A 20,243-nucleotide genomic window follows, 5' to 3' on the forward strand; every position below is an offset into this window, starting at 1 on the left:
TTGAATCTGCCAGTGGTGTCAACCCTTGGTGACGCCCTCAAGCTTTGACTCTGGTCACCCTCTGTTCCTGGAATGGACATGGTCTAGAAAGCCCAGCAGAGCTGCTCTAGCCCTGCAGCAGCCCAGCCAAGGGCAGGTGATGCCGCTCCAAAAGAGGGACCTAAGAGGATAGGACACTGTCAATGGGCTGGAGGAGAGCCTGGGTGAAGACCCATCACCTCCAACCTGCTGCAGGATGAGCACCATCAGGGGGATCTTCTTGATGCTGGGTCACCTCTCCACACCTGAGTAATGGCAAGGCTTCCGTCCCACTAGAAGGTTTCAGCATGTGTCCAAGTACCATCTCTTCCCTTTGGTGTCCGTGCTTGAGGCAGGGAGAGACCTCAGGAAGCATTAAATAGCTGTTGGATGCATCACCACAGCAGCTGATCCCAGGTGGTGAGTCAGAGCCAGCCTGCCAGTGTTCCAGCATGCAGGATGGTGGCACGAGTGACTCCTCCCCCTCATCACTTGCTGTTTACTCATGTGTTGAGGTTTTTTCTTTACCTGTGTGTCTGCACACAGCTGGGATGAGCGTACCCCCAGTGCAGGGTAGGAGAGGAGTGAGAGGGTCAGGTTCAAAGCAGGAATGAAATGACCAAGAGTACCCCAGCATCTGCCTGGAACGTATCCAAAGGGATGCACTGCTGCTGGCCCCATAGACACCTTCATCCTCTTTGGATGGTGAGCTCATCATAGCCTGCTCTCAAGTACAAATACATCTTTATTTATTAGTTATTAGTCCTTATTACCCCAGCCCAAACCCTGACGTGAAAGGATTCTAGTCTTCTGGATTTTGCAGTTTTAATTAGGCTTGCTGGGAAGCTCTTGCTCTTCTTCCTGCCTGCCCAGTGCTGTACCCAGTCCTCTGCCAGGGGTGGACATACCAAGTGAACCCCCCAAAATGGGTGAAACCTCAGCACTGGTGGGATGCTTGGCTCAAAACCTGCATGCTGGTACCAGGCAGTACTTGTTAGGAGGCCTGTTAGAGGTGTTTGGGATGCAGCCGAGAGGCATTTGGGGTGCTTTGGCATTTGGGTTGCAGCTGGCCTTGCTGTTGCGTGCAAAACTGGTAGGTTTTTTCCTCCTAAGCAAATATGATTCTTTTTTCTTCTGTGTGAGAGAAACACACTTGCAGAGTGTTTGCAGTCCTTGGCTGGAAGGTGCTGTCTCAGCTTCTCTGAATTCCTGTGGAGGATGTGGGGGGAGTCTCTGCAAACTGTTTGTGGTCCTCACTTGTGTAAGGAGGATGGCTGGCCAGTTTTCTTAGCTGGCCATACATTATTTCAGGTTCTGGGACATCACCAAACCCTTGTGAGTCCTGGCAGCCATTAGGATGGCGGTTTGCAGGAGCTGTACAAAATGTGCATCCCCCTCCTGCACATGCAGAAATGCTCCTTCAGCTCCTCTTTAGCCCGACAGCTTCGGGGAGACTGGGAGACAGCAGTGCCAGGAAACAAAGCTGCAGGATCTGAGATTGTTAATTAAAAAGCACTAACAACATCAAAAAAGGACAACACACCAACAAACAAACAAACAAACCCTTCCCCTCCCCCCCTTCACCCCCCACTAGTGTCAGCATTTGAAATTCCAACTCCCAGTTAGGAAATTTGGTGTAATTGTGGAATCATCCTTACCCTCAATTTTAGGACCCATTGCATGGGGAAGGGAGCAGAAAGTCACTTTGTTAATCTGTTTCCAATAAAGTTATTTATAAATTTACAGAGGGGGGTTGTAAGAATAAAATGCGAGCAGCTTTTGGGATGCCTCCTGGTGCCTACAGCCACCTGCTTACTTCCCTGTGCAGCTGCCTGCACTTCCAGTTCATGGTCAGAGTGACCTCCTAGGGCAGCTACAAGCAAGCAGGGGCAGCTGGAAACAGTCCTGCTCAGAAGTGCTGCTTCCTGCAGGAAAGCGATTCTTGTCCAAAAACCAAGAGCCCATTTTACTACCTGGTGGTGTAACAAAGACACTTGCTAACTAAAGCAGGGGGTCAGCAGTAAAGCTTGGAGAGAGGAGGGTTGTGTTTGCAAGTGAAGGAATAACAGTGCCCCCCAGCTGCTTATTATTTTAGAAGTGATGGTAAAGAGCTGAGTGGGGCTACAGCAGAGGTGATGCTGGTGTGGTAGGTTACTGGAGACAAGATGCTGCGTATGGGTTGTGATGTGTGCAGGGAGCATTGCTGTCCTCCCAGATGAAGATGAGCTTTCATCCCATCAGCTCCTCCATGAGGGCCGGGGCTTTGAGGGAAGAGGGGCAGCCAGGCTGGTTTTGGGTGGGCTGGGGGAGCAGATCCTGAAATTCGTCATGACGAGGGTGGAGATAACCTGGCACAGGTTGCCCAGAGAAGCTGTGGCTGCCCAGTCCCTGGCAGTGTTCAGAGCCAGGTTGGACGGGGCTTTGAGCAGCCTGGTCTAATGGAAGGTGTCCCTGCCCATGGCAGGGGAGTTGGAACTGGGTGATCTTTAAGGTCCCTTCCAACCCAAACCATTCTATGATCCTGCCCTGGAAGGGGTGAGGAGGGCAGGCCGAGGAGGGAGCAGCTCCCAGCCATATTTACCACACCCTTGCAAGGGGGCAGATAACATCCCCTATCTGGCTATGAGTTGGCGACAGCAATCCCCAAGGAAAACTTGGGTTATGGTGAGCAATTGGTTAAGAGGGCTGCCCTGTGCTTGCCAGGATATAAGGACATAGTAATAAAAACGACTGGATTTTCGGGTGCCGGGGATGTGCCCGGGAGAGGTGCACCACCTGCTTTTTGGGTGCTTTCCCCTGTATCAGGACAGAAACTGCTGCTCCCAGCTCTTTGGCAGCGGTGCTGCTGGTAAATGATTGCCAAGGCGGGGCCGGAGGTTGGTGCTGGGTTTGAACCCAGGCAGGTGCCTGGGACTGGTGTGCCGGCAGCCATCCTGCTCCCACACCTGGCAGCGTTCGGCAGCCCCTGGAACTTCCAGGCTAGGTAAGGCTGTGCTACACCTGGGTTCCTGCTTTCTTATTTCTTTCCAAGCTCCTGGCCTCCCCCTGGGGTCAGGGCAGGAGAAGCTGGGTTTGATGCTGGCAGGGTCCCTGGCTGGGTTGGGGGTGCTGCTCACCAGTATGCATTGCCACCCCAAATTTGGCATTAGGGCGCTGTGTTGGGAAGAACCAGTGGCTTCAGGGTGAGCTGGGTGGTGCCGTGGAGGTGCTTGGACTTTGCTCTGCACCAGGGGCAGCTTGTGGCTTTGAATGCACAGGGTATGGGGAGTGGTGGCAAAGCCCAGCTTTGGGATGAAACTGGGCTGAACCTTGCAAATCTGAGTGGGTTTGGGCTCACAGGGAGAGCAGCCGAGCTCAGGGTGCCCTTCAACCCCACCGGTTTTCCCCAGCTGCTCAGCCAAGGAAAACATGAGCTCAGCACCAAGGTATTTGTGGCAGCCACTCTGTGCCCACATTTCAGAGGTGAGCAGGGGAGGTGGCACCTATGGGCAGTGTCCTCAACAAGCGGCATCTTCCCTGGTTTCTGCTTGGGTTTCTCGTGTTACGGCTAAACTCCCCCATCACTGAGGAATGAGACCCTTTGAGCCCTCCCTTCAGTTACTCAAGCAGGCAGCAACCAAGAAGTGGTGTTTAACCTGAGGCCAAGCTTCCTTGCAGCCTGGTTACAATCCTGGGAGAGCTGCAGCTGGGGGATGGAGAGGCTGCAACCAGCCGGGGTAGGTTGGGAAGGTGGGTTGGGACCCTCCAGACAGAGGGCCTGAGAATCTCCTGTATACAGCCCTCTGCTTACGGCTTTCCGATGAGCCTGATGCTAGAAAAAGAGTGTTATAGGGGGAGGAAATGTACATCTTTGTTTGCACAGTGTTTGAAAACACTGTAAGCTCAAATTTCTGAGTCCTTTACAGTTTGTGCTTAATTTTTCTTATTAGGGGCTTTTTGGGGTTTTTTGTTTTGAAGGCTTTTGCAGTTGTTGAGCTGCTGGAAGAGGCAGGAGTTGGGTGCACCCGGGTGTCATTTTAACACAGGACAAGTCACTGCTGGGTGGCAGTCAGGCTGGGCACCAGCGCTGGCAGAGCATCCCCCGGGAGCCCGAGCTTTGCCTGTCTCCCTCTCCCAAACACTACCTCTGGTTTTGTGCAGAAAGAGGCTTCATTTTAATCTCTTAATCAGTTAATCTCAATCAATGTCTTAATTAAACTCTGATAAATTCAGATGGATATAAATAGTTTAAAATGTGCACCGTCTGCACCTTCTCTCAATATCCCATTGCAAGCGTGTGCAGCCGGTGGTTTCTCTGCCTTTTCTACTCTTGTTTGGTGCTGTGCTGTTAAATTGTAAGAGAAATCACAGTGAAAGTCCAAGAAACCCATTAAAGATCTGTGCTTGCAGCTGAAATAACCTGGGCATCTTCTCCTGGGCACCATGCAGGCACACAAACCCCATCCATCATTTTCCACCACGGGAAGATCTGAACCCACTGCTCAGACATGAGAAGAAAAAAAATAACTTTCTCTTTTTTTGCAGGTAAACACCAGTGTTTTAATAAAATCAACAAACACACAGCCTGTGTGCAGGGTGAGCTGCAGACTGAAGGAGGGCAGCAGCAAGCAACTGCTTGGTCTAGGGGGCACCTTAAAGATGATCATTGACATTGCTCATAAAGCTTCTCATGTTCCTCATTAGCAGCTTGGGATGGACACCTGGTTTCTTTTCTCCCTACAGACCATCCATCCTGCAATGACCCAGTGCACCTGAGGCCCGGCAGCTGTGGGGATGGAGCTGAAGGTCTGGGTGGATGGGATCCAAAGGGTTGTCTGTGGTGTTTCGGAGCAAACCACCTGCCAAGAAGTGGTTATCGCCTTGGCGCGGGCCATAGGTGAGCCATGTCCATGTGCTGGGTGGGGAGGGATGCCCCTTTGCAGGTCCTTCCCAGGAAGAAGAGACCTTGGGTGGGTAGGGGTCCTGATGTGGGGGAGTCAGCAGCCTCAGTACATCCCTGCTGGCCATGGCTTTCCCAGTCTGACGTGCTCACCTCCTCCCGGCAGGTCAGACGGGCCGCTATGTGCTGGTGCAGAAGCTGCGGGAGAAGGAGCGGCAGCTGCTGCCACTGGAGTGCCCCTTGGAGTCGCTGGCCAAGTGCGGGCAGTATGCCAATGACGTGCAGTTTGTGCTGCGCCGGACAGGCCCCAGCGTGGCCGAGCGGCCCTCCTCAGAGGGTGCTCCCCAAGCCCCCGAGAGGACGTTCATCCGGGCCAGCTTGCCCATCAAGCCCAGGCCTGCCAGCACGGATGCACCCCGTTCCCGGGAGCCAAAAAAATCCATGACCTTCAACTTGGGTCCTGCAGGTGACCCATTTGCCATGAGCCGCTGGAGGCACCAAGCACGGGAAGGGATGGACTTGGAGGGCGGTGGGGTCCTCCAGCCCTCCAAGGAGGAGCTGTTTAGGAGGGTGCTGCGGCAGCAGGAGCAGCTGCATTCCTTGGAGGCCCATGGGGACACCCTGGAGATGGACCTACGGCTCTGGGAGCGTGGCCGGTTCGCGGGTCAGGAGGATGAGATCCTCTACCTAGAGCACCTGGTGCGGAGGAATGAGACAGAGCTGGGTGAGGAGGAGTTTTGGCAGACTGAGCTCCGGCTGGAAAAGGAGTGCGAGCGGGAGCGGCAGGAGCGCGTTAGGAGCCTCCGGGCCAGCCTGGAGGAGTACACCCAGAGGATCTATGAGCTGAGCGCCCGGACCGAAGCCCTGCAGGAGGAGATCCAGTGGGAGATGGCAGAAAGAGCCAAGAGGGGGAAGGAGATCCCTGTGCCCAGCCCCACAGACCTGGAGGACATGGCTGCCAAGATGAAAAGGGACCTAGAGGCCAAGGTCAAGCAAGGGACCCAGCTGGAGAGCAACCTGGCCAGTGTGGAGAAGGCCCTGGAGGAAGCTGAAAGGAACCTGCAGGTAGATAGGACCTGGTCAAGCAGCCCCATGGGATGGTATGACCTTTGGGAGGTGATGGGACCAGCCTTCCAGCAGCCTGGGAGCTGATGGGTTGTGTGGGGTTGATCTTGCCACACCTGGCTGATGAGCGTGGGGCTGGGTGCATGGAGATGGCTCAGTGGCAGTTACCACTGTCAGGGGGACACTACTGCTCTTACCCAGCCAGCACAGGGTCCCACACAAATGCAGCTTGACCCTGTGCAAGCTGCATCTGGGCTGGGGCTCCTCCTGGCTGGTGCACAGGAAGCACAGCATCACCCTACTACTGCACGGACAAGGGTGCCAGAGCAAATGGTCCATGTGCAGGGTCAGTGGCATTGGCATAAGGGTTAACATCTTGGATAAAGGAGTCGCAGGGGGGAATAGGACAGTGTAGGTCCCATGGTAGCTGTGCATGAAACCTTTTGATCATGCAGACTGTGCAAGGGCCTACGCAGTGTGACGATGGCAGCTGTGGGGCTGAGCTTCCAGCATCTTGTCTTGAGCATTTCATTTGTGTCTGGCACCTCCCGGCAGCGCAGCGTCCGCAGTTTGATGGCTGCTCACACCCTCTTGTGGAGATGCAGCAAAGCAGGGCTCTTCCCAAAACAATGCCTTCCTCATCCCTTCTTCCCACAGGCCCTCAGAGAGGGGTGGCTGAGCCACACTACCCCCGAGGTCTCTGCTAGCTCTGGTAGGGTAAGCCCCTGCTAGGGGAAGCAGCCCCGGGGTGGGATGCCAGCTGGTTTTGGGGCATGGGAGGGACACGCAGCTCACCCTGTCCTCCCCCTCGGTGTGTGTTTTGCAGGCCCAGACCCAAGAGCTGGAGGAGTTAAATAAGGAGCTGAGGCAGTGTAATTTGCAGCAGTTTATTCAGCAGACGGGGGCCACGGTGACCGTCCTGCAGGCCCGGTCCGAGGAGGATGCCCAGCCGGAGCCGAGCCAGTGCGAGCTGCCAGCCTACCGGAGAAACGGAGGTCAGCACGCTGCCGCCGGCTCGGCCGCGGGGGCTGCTCCGGGGGACTCCTGCCCGCTCCCAGCCTCCCCCTCCAAAGGGGTCAGCACCCCCTCCAAGCGTTCGGCCCCAAAGCTGGCCAGTGCTGCCCTGGGCACTGCTGTTAGGCAGCAGGAATGGTGTTTTGGTGCTGGCACAGCACTCACTCCCCACCCCGGGGGTCTCTGAGGTTTGCCAGGCCTGGGACTCCTTTCTCCTCCCCACTGAAGCCTTGGGGTTGCTTGTAGCCACGCTCAGTGGTCAGATCCTGCATTGCTGTTTTGGGGGCTGGGGCTGCTGCAGGGAGCTTTCCTTCACAGCACTGCTGCATGCTGCCACCACAGCAGTGGCAAAAAGGTTGCTGAGGACCAGTGTCATCCCCCATTGGCTGTGGCTGGTGGGGATGGGCTTCAGCCACTGATGACCTCTGTGTTGGGGATGGGTGAGCATGGTGCCTGGGGCCACGTCCACATCCTCACGGGGCTGAAAGGAGATGGGGGGGGCTCCTGTGGAAAGTGACAGGGAAAAACAGGGACCTGGTCACTCCTCTGGGGTACCCAGAGAGGATGATGTAGCTGCCCCATAGCACTGCAGCGGTTGTGCCCAGCAAGCACGGGGAAGGTGCAAGCCCAGCCTGAGCCAGGCATTTTTCCCCATCTGTAGGTTTTCCTCCCACTACCGGCGCAGACTCGCCTCCCCAGGCCAGCACCAAACAGCTCCTCGGCCATCCCAGGACCCTGCCAGAGCCACTGGTGTCCAGCCTGAGCCCTGAGGGTGCGTATGTCCCAGCTGGTGCCCAGGAGCACAAGCTGGGATGGGGAAGGATGCGTGGGAAGGAGGGGAAAAGGCTTTTGCTGCCCAGAATGGGCTGCAGAGAGCGTGTGCTGGAAGCAGGAGGCCAGAGCTATTTATAGATGCCATTAGGAAGAGCAAAGCTTACACCCTGGCAGCCTTCACTGTGCTGCCAGGGGCTCACATGCTGGAGGTGCAGCTCTCTGCCCTGCCAGGAGCTGCAGAGAATGTTCCGCATCCCCTCTCCTGCCACCCTGCATCCCCCAGGGCTAAGATCTTGCTAGGGTTAGGATGGGGATGATTTGGCAGCTATCTCATACAGGAGTCACTTTTACTCCATCATGGGGACCAGTTTCTCCCAAAACTCCTCCCACCTACTGTGATCCTAATCCTAACCCTGCACCACAAAAGAGCAAGCTATGATCTTCCTGCCTGCCATGGCAATGGTGGCTGCATGCCGGTATGCCATTCCCACCCACACCACCATCCGCTCAGCAAGACCCTATTGCCATCCTCCTCACAGCCCAAAACGTCCACCCCTGTCTCAGCAGATGTGCTGGCATCTGCATACCCACCTCTCAGCCGAGGCTTTGCCCTCACGTATGTCCTGTTTTCCATTTCCCTTTCTGCTTGCCCGCTGTGATGGGGTTGCTCAGGTGGTTTTTGTCTTGTCTTGCAGTTGTATCAACCAGGCAGAGCATCTGGAGGTAGAAGGGCCTGGCCAGAGGAGGATCAACTGCCTTGCAAGTGTAACTGTATAAATAAACCATATTTTATATATATATTTTATTTTTTTTTTACTGCTTTATATTGTGAATGGATGTGGACGGCCAGAGTATTTTTACAGACTGTAAAATAAAACCAGAGACCAACGACACAAAGGAACCCTCCTCCCTGTGGATGGAAGCAACCTCCTTCTATGTCTATTTTTTAAGAGCTTTCTATATTCAACAGAAAACAGCGGTGCTCCCTTTCCACGCAGCCTCCTCAAAAGATCCATCGTCCATTTGGAAAAGCCCTTGCTCTTTGGACTAGGGGAGCGAAGCTGCAGTGGAGACCTGCCTGGATGGAGCAAGTTAACAGATTTTACAGCACCTCTCCCGCAGCAAGTGGGGCCATGTCAACCTCTTCATGGGCTACAGGGGATGCACAAGAGCAGCTCTAAGACAAATTTTTGTTCCCCTCTTTTATAAGAACTCTCTAGTAGAAACCCTTTATCATGGTGCCATGGACCAGGCTTCAGGGGAGCGGGGAGCACACAGCAGGGGCTTGTTTCTCTTAAATCCCCTTAATTTTTCAACTTGTTTCTAAAATAGAGTCCTCGAACAAGCCCTTCCCCAGTGGCAGTGCTGGTGGGGAGCAGGATCAAAGCGCACTTGGTCACATTTCACTGATTTATATCTTGGTTTTCCATTTGATGGCCAGTAGTTACTCTCGGGTGTTGTTCATCTATCCTAGTGGGTCGCCTTGTATTTTAATTGCAAAACCAAAGTGGTCTGGGGAGGGGATGGGTTCGTTGAGGAGGTTTTCAACACATTGTATGCAAAACTGTGACTCGGGCACCCCACTTTCCCCTACGAATGTAACCCGGTGTGCCGCGGTTTCCATCTTCAATAAATCTTTGGGAAAGGATTTGAGCAAAGCAAGCGTGCACGTGCTGTTGTGGGCCTGGGTGAGCCCTCTCTGATGGCTCCTGGTCAGGTGCCCCATGGGCACATCGCGCCCTGTGGCCACCTCTTTCATTTCCGAGCCATCTCTTCCCCTTTGCTGGATTGAAGCTGTAAGTATTTTATGACTGAATGCATCTTATGCACACGCTGCTCTTTTCCTTCGTTCTTATTTATTTCATTTTTATTTTATTTTAAATCACAAAGTGCTCTACAACCAGCGGATGAAGCTTGTCTCTGGTGAGAGGCCGTCTCTGGGATGAAACATGGCAGCATTTTAATAATGCACAGCAGCAGCAAGGAGCATTTTAGGATAGGAGGCAAAGGGGGGTAGCTGTAGATAAGAGCATTTAAGGGGGAAACCTCTCATTTACCTTCAAGCCCCTCTGTCTACCTGCAAGCAAGAACGTCTGCTGTTGACGTCTCCCCTGAGACTGCTGGGCCCTGGGGATGTGCCCCTCAAAGCTGATTTTTTGAGGTGCCACTGCAGCTCAGCAGGTTGGTCAAGTGCTATTGAAGGATTAAAGCATGCTTTGTTGGGAGAGTGCTGGTGCAACCAGTTACGACGGGAGAGCTGCTGCAGCGAGGAGATGCAATTTCAGAGTTGTCTTTTTTGAATCATGGGGTTTGGGGCTTTTGGGCTGGTTGTTGGGTTTTTTTGTTAGCTTTTTTGTTCTTCCTCCTTAAATCACATATGTCAGGGAAAATGAGGTAAAACTGTTTGCTCTGTGCAGCCGCATCTAGGAGTTTCCCTCCTGTTGGCTTCCTTTTTGGGCTTCTTGCGGTCAGCTTTTCGGACTCTCTTGCTTTTAAAAGTGAGACTCCATCTTGATAGGAAGAGCAGCAGAGGGTGATGGAGGTTGTAAAGAGCATTTCAGTGCTGCCTGGGGGAAAAACACCCAAAAAAGCAGGTTCAGAAAACCCACTTGCCTTGGACGTGGCCAGATTTGGGATGCTGCGCAAAGTCCTCTGGGTGCCCTGAAACGCTGACCTCCACAGATTAAAAACTGGATCTTCTGGTTTGGGGGCTAAACTTGTAGCTTTGCCTTCTGCAAAATAGATGGGAATAAAGACCAAAGGGTCACTGCTTATGGCACCTCCTGCTGGGAAAAACAGGGCAGAAAACTAATCTGAATCTCTGATTTTGCATAGGATTTTTGCCCTGCGCTTCTGCTTATGTATTTGATGGTGTTTTTTGTGGGTCACTTCCACTCAGCCGTGATCTGACAGGTCAAACCAGCATCAGTCTGCCTTGGGGCAGGGGAATAGCAGGGGAAATACGGCTTTAAAAAATATGCATCACTGCAGATTTTGGCCCTGAGTGCTGGGATGCAGGATTCAGAACTGATGTCTGGGATGGGGGACAGCGTGATGTGGCTGTGTCTCTCAGAGGTTTAAGAATCACACATGGGGTTGGGGTGAGTGCCATGGCTCAGGGCTATCTCTGCTTTTCCAGCTCAAGGCATTTTGTTTCCCATAAACCATCACCCAACTGCTGCAAAGGGAGCAGTGTTTTCTAAGGTGATAAATTACTTTGATTAACGCCTCTCTCCCTGCTGTGGTGCACACCAGTGTGGGGAGAGGTGTTAATCAAACTCATTTATTACCTTGGGAAACTCCCACCCGCGGGTGACCTATATTTCTCCTGGTACTGGGGGTGTGCAATGGCGGGGGGGGGGTGTGTGCCATGGCATGGTGAGCATGCAGGCCCCCACGTGTTATTTCAGCCAGTGAGGTTCGATACCTGCTCTTGCTCCCCTGCCTTTCCCTGCTCCAAAGGCTGTGTCAATAATACATTTCTGCCATTGAATATTTTATTGATGGTTTGACTTTTTTTGCTGCTCGCAATTCCCATTTCAAGGCTGCGTGATTGTTCCTAATTAAAATTTTATGCCCTGGGAGAAGCCTTCTTGCTACAGTGGAGATGATGCTGTCCTTTTCTAGGCCACTACAGAGTGCTAGGAAGGAATTACTCATTGTTATGAGATTAAAACAAAGCAAATGAATTATTGTTTTTTCCCTTAAAAAACAAAAAACACAAACCAAAAGCCCAGCACACGATGTGTACTGAAGAGGGAACAACCAGCTGCTTGTGGCTGAGGCAGGGATCCAAGCATACCAGGTGCCTCGAGGATGCTGTGCTTGGGTGAATGGAGGACAGCCATGTCCCCATGACCCTCAGGAGCTGTGAACCAGCTTCTTCCTTCCCTGTGGCAGGCAGGAATGCGCTTCAGGGCTTCTCCCTCCTCGAATGCTTCTCTCCACCAGCTCCAGTGGCACCCAGCAATCACAACACAAAGGACATACCTGTTTTTTTACCGGTGAACAGCTCCAGCATCCTTTTGAGCTTTTATTTTCAATTAGCTCTGCAGCCTGTCTCAGGCCAAGGCACCACTGAGGAGAGCAGTTTGGCCTCCCAGCCCCCTGGGCCTCCTCTCCTTTCTGTGCTACACAATTACTATAATGTTTTGGATATTGCATAAGCAAATAAGACGGCTCCCAGCTCCTCAGCCATCTACCCTGGGCTGTGCCAGCTCTTTGGGTCAGGCACCTTCCGCAGATGGTGCTGCCCCAGACCAGTACAGTTCCCCAAGGGCAGCACAGCTGCATACGTCTGAAAGACACCCAGTTTGCAGTCATGGGTGTGTTTGAGCTCCTCAGTGACTGAGTTTAGGTTTTTTCCCCCCTTAAATCTCACCTAGAGTACTAGAAGCAAGCATTCATGCTGCCTCCCAGCCCCTGGACTTGGCAAGCAGCTTCTAAAGCACACGCTTCAGCACCAGTTACATAAGGAAAGGTGTGAATGACTGGAGGAGAAAATGCCTGTTGGTTTTGCTCCCCAAGCAGTGTACAGATGCTCTGCTGCTAGCTCCTGGGCGCACAGTTCCTACGAGGATAGCTCACTGCAGAGGGAGAAGAGAAACTCCTTGAACTAGCATGTGTGTCCATGCAGGGAGCACTGTCTGCTCTCCCTATGTTTTTCCCTTCTCTGTCTCAGGGGAAAGACTGATTGCATTCTACCTTGCCCTGAGAAAAAAGAAAAACCCAAAACCAAAAAAGATTTAAAAAATCATAAAGCACTAGAGGAAGCCGGGAAATTTCCTTGTTTATGGATGAGCAAGTTTCTCTCCCAATGGAACCTCCTGCCAGCAGAAATTTTATTCCTCTTTTTTTTTTTTTTTAGGATGTATTATGTAAGTCCACACTTGCATTTAGTTGACTGACTCCCTCTTAAACAAGTCATGTACTCCTGCTATTCCTCACAGGCCAGCTTGCTCCTTCGGTGAGGCTCACCACCGACCTGCTACTGGCACACGGTACAGGCAGAACAGGATAGGCACTTCCTAGCGCAATGCTTGAAGCGTTAGGCCTGCTCGCTTCCCTCTGCAAAGAGCTGAAATAAGAGAACAAAATACGTGAGGAGAACAGAGAAGTCCCCTCAGTGTAATGGGCCTGACAGTCAAGCATGTTCCCCTCCTGTAAAGCACACTCCTGCTTCTCCCCAGTAATTTTACAGCATCAGTTCTGAGTGAGAGGTTTTAGCACCGACTATTCTTGTTGCCAGGCTAAGCATGTCCTTACCAATCTGCTTATTAGCTACCAAAACCCATGAAGTTAAGGGGTATCTTAGCCCTGCTGCTGGGCTTTCTGCTTGAGAGACAACCAGGTAGCACCTCTTCTGCTCTCCTTTTCAAGCCGCCTTCGCTGGCTGCAGAGGTAAAAGATAGGAGGCACGGGGCATGGAATGCACATCAGACATGTCACTGAGAAGGTACAGCTTTCCTCTTCACCTGGTCTAGCACCCAGTAATACAGTAATAAGCACTCAAACACTGGTTTTGCACTATTTATTGAAGACTTCAGGTGACAGCACAACAGCTTAGTTTTGAATCATGCCACAAGAATACTAAAACCAGGAATTAAGCTGTATACTTACCAGCGCTTACTGGAGAGAGACACAAAATAAAAGCAAAACCAAACAAACTTCAATTCAACCCCTTGCCTTTGCTTACTGGAACAGAGCAGGATGGTTCCATAGGTAGTGGGAAATTCATACCACAGTGCTGCTCGTGGGAACAGGGACAAGCCTTGCCAGGCAACCCACAGAGTTGCTTCTGCCAGTGGCATTTCCAGCAGTTAGTCATTGGGCAGCACAGTCCCAAACACAGGGATGTTTCTTCAAAAAGAAACAAAGCACCTTAATTTTCAGATGCAGGTTTCTTACACGCACAGTTACACATCCCGATGAAATGGGGTGGTAGGGGACCACCGGGCTTCAGTTTGTGCTCACAGACACGCTCATACACAGGTGTATCTTGCACCAGGTTTCCCTCTCCCTGCTCTCCACGTGGAGTTCTGTGCTCCTGTCTGCTCAGCACTAGCAGTGGGGAGATGCTGTTAAGTGTAGCTAGGGAGGAGGAAAGCCTTCTGCGGCTGTGAAAGCTGTGAACTTATCTGACCTCCCCAGTCAAAAAAGGCCTATCTGGCTTCTGAACAAGTGAGAAAGCAGCTTTGGTAAATTCAGGTGGTTTTCCTCTCTTTTTACCCTGTTTGAGCACCATGGACTCACCCAGTCTGTGTGGAGCACAGAGGGAGCTGATTTTTTCTTGCAGAAGAGCAGATGCTCATCCAGGACCCAAAGGGAGACGCAACAAATGAGTGCATGAAGGAGAGATGGGGACAGGCAAAATTACTCCATTACAGTCTCTATCAGGGCAGAGGCCGTTGTTCTGCCTTCTGAGGAATTAACTACTTACTGACCAGAGCACTGCTCACTCTTCCAGATCAAGCCTTCACAACAAGTCCAGGGCTACATGTGAGCAACAAGGAGAAGACCTGAGCCCTTTCAGGAAACCTCAGCAGGCTGTGGTGAATCCTGGCTGATTTTTATGAGTTTAAGCTGCTGGTAAAGCTGCGCTGTGCTTTAAAAAAGGTAAATTTCAACTATCCAGCTTCTTCACCAGTCTAAAACTGCAAGAAAGAACTTTGTAGGAGAAGCAATCTGCTTCATCACTTCCTCTGTTTCTAGTGACAGCCACTCTGAGCGGCTAGAGGAGTCCCTGCCCAGCTTGCCTTCCTGCTCCTCAGGGCCATGAAGTCAAGAGTCCCCTGCGTGACATCACGGTGTGATGGCGCAAGGCAGCTCTGCCAGAACCCAGCCAAAGGCTGGGGACCCAATAGAGCCCTGGCGCAAGGAGAGGAAAGCCGGGTGCAAGGATGGGGGGGCTACATGGGAAACAAAACGGCCACAGAAAAGCAAAGTGAAGCTCATTTCTGTTGTTCATTTAACAGACTAGACAGTCTCTCTTTAAAGGTGACTCATCCAGGGCAATACCAGGCAGTTTCTTCTGTTAACACACCCTTGGCAATAGCACTTCAGTTAGTCACTGACTGGGTATCAAGACGTCACTGGCTGGGATGAAGCACCTCTTTAACTTGGTACGGAGTCCACTGGCACTTACTGACTTTGGAGAACAGCAGGGAAGGAGAGAGGGGGGCACAGCATCCCTCTGGTGCAACTTTGCCACGGGCTCCTAGCACCCGCACACTGCCACGGCGCGTTCCACTCATCTCCATTGGCGCTGGACACACCGAGCCCGGCTGCATGAAACCTTAAATCTTTCCACACTCCACCACGCCGTGTGGCTAACTGAAAGGCGCTATCTCTGCACGTCCGGGGTCTGCCGCGCCAAGCTGCTGGAGGCAGGACAGTGGCGTTTCACGGGGGGGAATGACTCTTCCTCACGCCGAAGCCCCTCACTTGGGTGGCACGGAGGGGACGCAGGCGTCGCGGCACGGGTCCGTGGAGGTGAGGCGGCCGCACAGCGGAGTCCGAGGAGCAGGTTAGCCGCTGTCACACGCACAGTGGAGTCGCCGAGAGCACAATGTGCGTTAGTCAGTGGCTCACCTGCTCCTGGAGGATGACGGGGAGCGGAGGGGCCCGCAAGCAGCATAGGAGACAGCGCGAAGGATGGGTCGGGAGCGAAGGAGGCTCGCGCCGTGCCCGGGCTCCGTGGCGCATCCCGGCACAGGGGGTTGCAGCTCCTCGCACGCACCGCCGGGACAGGCCCCCCCCGTACCACCCCGGGGTCGAAGTGCCTTCCCCCGCCCCGGCCGCCGCTCACCTGCGCTCCGCGGCTCCGCAGTCCCCCCCGCCGCCGCCGCCAACTTCTCGCTCTGCCCTGGCCCGGCCCGGCCCACGCCGCGCGCCGCGGCCCCTCGCCCCTCCCACCGCGCCTCGCCTGCCAATAGCGACACCGCCCGCCCGCCCGCCGGCCCCGCCCCCGCGCAGCGGGGCCCAATGGCGGCTCCGTCACCGCCCGGCGGCAGCGGGCTCCTCCGCCCCCCCGTCAGTGACAGCAGCGGGCGCGGCGCGTTCGCTTCTGCACGTCGCTGCTGCGGGGAGGAACCATTTGTACCTGTTGAACCGCCGCCCGCCTCCCGCTCACCCCGCCCCGCCGACCCCCTCCCCGCCCTCGCCGCTAAGCTTCATGCCGGCGGCCGCTGACGGCACCCCCTTTACCCTGCCGCCCCCCGCTGGGAGCCCCTTCCCCGCTACACGGAGCTCCGTTGCCCCCCCACTTCTCTCCCTACTTCCCCTCCGTCCCCTTCCCGCCCCCGCCGCAGCCCGGCCCATGGTACGGTCCGCCGGGGCCGTGCCATCAGGACAGTGTCGGGGCGCACGTACGCGGGGAGGGGGGGTGTGCTGCGGCCGTGCCCCCCTCGCTGCCGCTGTGCACGTCGTGGTGGTGAATTTCACCTCGTTGCATTCGTTATATAGTTGTTCCCGTTGTTCTTCTCTAGGTTGGAAAACCCGGCCGCAGAGTGCTGCTCCAGGGGTCCCGCAGCTTGAAGCCCCACTGAACCCCGGGGTCAGAGAGGGGATGACCAGGGCGTCTTCTTCCGGTAGCGTCTTCCTCCCCCCAAAAAAGCACTTTTTTGTGCTTTTTTTTGTGAGAACTCACTCTTGGCCATCAACCTACAAGCTGTCAGCCAAACGGTTGAAACGCTGACAATGTTGGGGTGCCCTAGCGAGTGTTTTCTCAGCGCCAAAGGTAGTGCTGGATGGACGTAGCACTGTCCTGGGGAGGTGAAGAGCCTTTCTGCACACACACGGAAAGTCGGGTGTGTGGCTGGCTGGCTGGCTCCCGTCTGCCCAAAGACACACACCTTCCTCAAACAGACCAGAAACTGGAGCGTGTCTGGGGAGCGGGCACACGTAGTGGGACCCCCACACACACTTCATTCACACTGCTGTTGTTCAAGAGAAAGGACACTGGGTACAGAAGTAGCTGCTGACCAAACGGGCTAGACATCACATCCCTGCTGAACTGGTAGGTGTGGTGCAAGGTGTGGTGCAAGATTTGGAAGCAAAACCTAGTGCGGGCTCCCCGATAGCCGGCGGTGATTACCGACCGCAAAGGATTTCCCTATGTGTTTTGCTGGAGCGGGTACCAGCCATCCGCGGCTCTGCTCTCCCGCTGCCGGTGGGCAGGGGGGATGGGGACAGCCCCACTTCTGCGTAACAGCCCGCACAGTGACAGCCTCTGTTGTCATTTCGTGCGCGTGTTGTGTGGGACTTTTTTGTTTTCACCCAGCAGCCATAGGGAAGAAGTCACGTATTTTAACGTCTTCCCCAGTACAGGGCTGGCGCTCAGACTGGAGCAAAACCGTCCACGGCGCACACAGGCCCCTGAACCAGCACCGAAAGTGAGGCATGACCGTGGAAATCGTCACTTTGTTTAAAATCAAGTTTTTTGTGTGGAGCAACACGGCTGGGTGCTGCCCGGACACCTCCTTGCCGGGCTGCTCCGCGGGACACGCGTGCCGTGGGCTGCCATCTCTTCCTCCAGGCGGTGCCTGACATTTCATGTTTGGTTTTAAAGTAAATAAATAAACACGTTAAATCCTTCCTCCCTCGGCTGCGAGCAGACAGGGACGGAGTGTGTTTCGCAGCGGTGCTTGCACAGCTGGCTGTCGGCACGTTGCTCGGACCTCCCTGCGCGCCGTATTAAACCGTCCAGGATTGGCTGGGGCCCAGCCGAGCACGGCCGGCGCGGCTGTGGCGGGGGAACTGCTCGCCTGCTGCCCGAGCGAAGGGTGAGATGGGGTGCTGTGTGTTCCAGCCAACAGCAAGACCCCGCAGGGCTTGGAGGAGCGGGCCTGCCATTGCCCTGGGGAGGCTCCGGGCTGGGGTGCTTTGCCCCTGCTCCCCCGACAGCTCCGAACGAGCTCGTGGCTCAGCGCTTAATCTCCGGGATGAAATTTCCTGCTGACACTGCCGGTGCTTCCCTGGGGAGAGCCCCCACTTATTCCAGCCCTGCGGCTCTTCCCTTTGTTCCTAACTGGCCGGTGTGAGCGGTGACAGTGAACCCCTCCCGCTGACTGCGGGGAAGCGCCACCGACCGCCCGGCAGCCCCCGGCCCTCATCACCTGTACCGTCGTGCAACGGGGACTGAGCCCGCGGGCTGGGGGAGAAAGCCAAAAGGGGAAATATGCCCCCGGGGCCCAGCAACCGCCGTGACCATTACTGTGCAAATAAAAAGCTGCCCCCCTGACAGCGCAGGTCCTGTCTTCTCAAACATAAGGCGGTTTGTGTTCAGTGGCAACGGCTTCAGCAGAGTGCTCACCCTCAACCCCGCCTCGCCCCGCTCCCGAAGCCCTGAGCGGGCAGGCAGCAGCACAGCTGGAGCACGGGTTGCTCCTCTCTGTGCGGTCAGGAAAAGGCCCTTGCTTTCAACCCTGGCCTCCATCTGATTCCTGACAATGGCCCGAGTGTCTGCGAGGACGTGCGCGTTAGCGCTGGGTCACGTCCGGGCAGACGGGGGTGCGCTCCCCGCCCGGCGGAGACCTGGGGCTTGGGCAGAACACCACGGCTGGTGGGACACTGCGAGAAGGGGAACAACCCTTCCTTCGGTACGTGCGTGCGATCACCCAGCAGAACGGGAACATTTGGGCTGGGATCAGCCACGCATACTTAGAGGGGAAAAAAAAGCCAGCCGCGATCTGCATCGCCTGACAGAGGTACTTAAGGCTGATGCGCGCCCGCACGGACCACACGCCTTCCTCCTCCGAGAACAGCGTGTCTCGGGCGCAGCCTGCCGGGGTGGCAAAGCGCGCTCCATCGGCCTTCCCTACGGCTTCTCTGGGGACCGTAGCCCCGACCCCGATGCTCACGTCTGGCTGTCAGGGTGCGGCAAGGGAAGGCAGCACCCGGGGCCCGGCCCCGCCAGCTCCCTGACGGCCTCACAGCCTCAACACCGCAAGCCTGGGGACACCGACCAAAGGGACAGCGAGCACCCCAGGGATGGCGGGGAGGGTGCCCCTCTCCGCCGGTCTCCTGTGGGGCAGTCCAGCCCCGCTGCCCGCTGCTGCCCACGGGGACTCAGCTCCTTCCCCTCAGGGCGGTGCGGTGGTATAGCCCGGTGCACCCCTCCTCCGATGGTTCAGTCTCGCGACCGTTCTGCTCCCCCTTTCCCTCGAATGGTTCACCCTGTCGCTCCACTCCTTTCCCTCTCCCTCTCCCGCATGCAATGGTTCAGCCCCGCTCCTGGAGGCGGTGGCACCGCCGTGCCCCGGATGTGTTCCCGCAACACTTCCGAGGGGGGGTGTTTCTGCGGCGCAGCTCACGGTGGTGACGCGGCCTGGCCCTGCCCGGCCCGGTGACGTGAGCGCTGGAGCCTTCTCCTCGTGTGAGTGCCTGGGCACGGGGCGGTAGCTCTGGGGCTGGCCTGGACCGGGGGGAGGGCGGCGGGGCCAGGCCGGGCCTCAACGCGGGCTGCAGTGGCGCGGAGCCGCCGGCCTCCGCTGCGGAGTGCTGCCAGCTCCTGGGGGACAGCAGCCGCGGGCCCGGGATGTTTATGTGTGTTTAATTCAGTCCCTATAGAGGTGCTTGCATAGCGATTTACTCTGAGCAACCGCTGGCGGCTGGCGGAGGATGCGGCTGAGCGGGTCCGCTGCGCGGCCTTCCGCGGGGCTGCTTCCGCTCTGTCCGCAGCCGCCTTTATCCCGGAAATGGTCCCAAGGGGTGGAAAGCGGTCGACCAAGCGGCGGCATCCATGTGCGCGGGGAGAGCCTGCGTGACGGCGGCCCCGTCTGGGGAGCGATCCGGAGTCGCGCAGCAGCTTCATCTAATGCTGCGAAGACTTTTAGCTGCATACAACCGAGTTCTTCTGGCGTCTCTCTCACTCCCCTTCCCGTTGTTTGTGCTGCACGTGTGTGTTTGAGAAAGTTGTAAGCTATTTCAGCCCTCTACAAGGAAGTCAGTGCGTCCCTGGCTAAAAAAGCAGAAATAAAGCTTTTTGTGCGAGCGTTTTTGTAACAGAGTGACTTATTGGAAAGCGTGTTCGGGCTTAAAGGTGTAGCCTAGAGGGATCTGTGCTTACTGACAGGTTTTAAAGCTGTGTAACCGGTCCCCCTCTTTGTGTGCCCTGTGTTCAGTAATAGATGTGGGGCTTTTTGTAGGCTTGGTTACTGGTCTTCCTGCTGGTTGTAACATAATGCATTGCTGATGTGTTGCAGAGGTGTTTGCTGTGTTATTTCCTTTCTTGAAGGTCAGTAAGTCTTGAGACCTTTTGTTGATGGGAATGCACAAAAAAAAGCCCACCCCAGCACATGAAAGTGCAGTGTTTTGTTTTGCTTTTTCCCACAGCCCATAAACAGCAGGGAAAGCTGTAGTTGAAGGTGGGAATGGCGTGAAAGACTAATGCTGAAAAAGAACTCGCCAGTAAGGGTGACTCTTCCTAAGAAAAGAAGCCTGCTAAGAAAGAGGAGGATGTGCAGCATTGGAGAGTATTTGATTCACAGCTGGA

The 20,243-nt window shown here is 55.1% G+C and overlaps 3 protein-coding genes across 6 annotated transcripts in view; 2 read left to right on the top strand and 1 right to left on the bottom strand.

The window, feature by feature from the left end:
- The window catches only part of RASSF7 (Ras association domain family member 7), a 35,251-nt gene extending 25,855 nt beyond the window's left edge, over positions 1 to 9,396 (top strand). Inside the window, exons 1-6 of one of the 4 annotated variants that reach the window (XM_061342519.1) lie at positions 2,756 to 3,001; positions 4,741 to 4,894; positions 5,064 to 5,962; positions 6,789 to 6,957; positions 7,638 to 7,748; positions 8,446 to 8,555. In XM_061342519.1, coding sequence (XP_061198503.1) covers positions 4,792 to 4,894; positions 5,064 to 5,962; positions 6,789 to 6,957; positions 7,638 to 7,748; positions 8,446 to 8,477 — 1,314 coding nt within the window. In that variant the 5' untranslated portion in view covers positions 2,756 to 3,001; positions 4,741 to 4,791 and the 3' untranslated portion in view covers positions 8,478 to 8,555. Of the gene's footprint in view, positions 1 to 2,407; positions 3,002 to 4,740; positions 4,895 to 5,063; positions 5,963 to 6,788; positions 6,958 to 7,637; positions 7,749 to 8,445 lie in introns of those variants that run through there. The other 3 variants (XM_061342520.1, XM_061342523.1, XM_061342522.1) reach the window with 3 other exon arrangements.
- Positions 1 to 20,243, bottom strand: part of IRF7 (interferon regulatory factor 7) — an 85,879-nt gene that overhangs the window by 23,893 nt on the left and 41,743 nt on the right. The gene's annotated exons all lie outside the window — the stretch shown is intronic.
- The window catches only part of PHRF1 (PHD and ring finger domains 1), a 28,829-nt gene continuing 27,672 nt past the window's right edge, over positions 19,087 to 20,243 (top strand). The window contains exon 1 of the mRNA XM_061380410.1: positions 19,087 to 19,124. The gene's annotated coding sequence lies outside the window, so the exon portion shown is untranslated. The remainder of the gene's footprint in view (positions 19,125 to 20,243) is intronic.

Source organism: Neopsephotus bourkii, unplaced genomic scaffold, assembly GCF_033783945.1.
Source record: "Neopsephotus bourkii isolate Nb327-2 ecotype Australia unplaced genomic scaffold, CSIRO-AGI_Nbou_v1 NB_1792, whole genome shotgun sequence".
Classification (NCBI taxonomy): Eukaryota; Metazoa; Chordata; class Aves; order Psittaciformes; family Psittacidae; genus Neopsephotus; species Neopsephotus bourkii.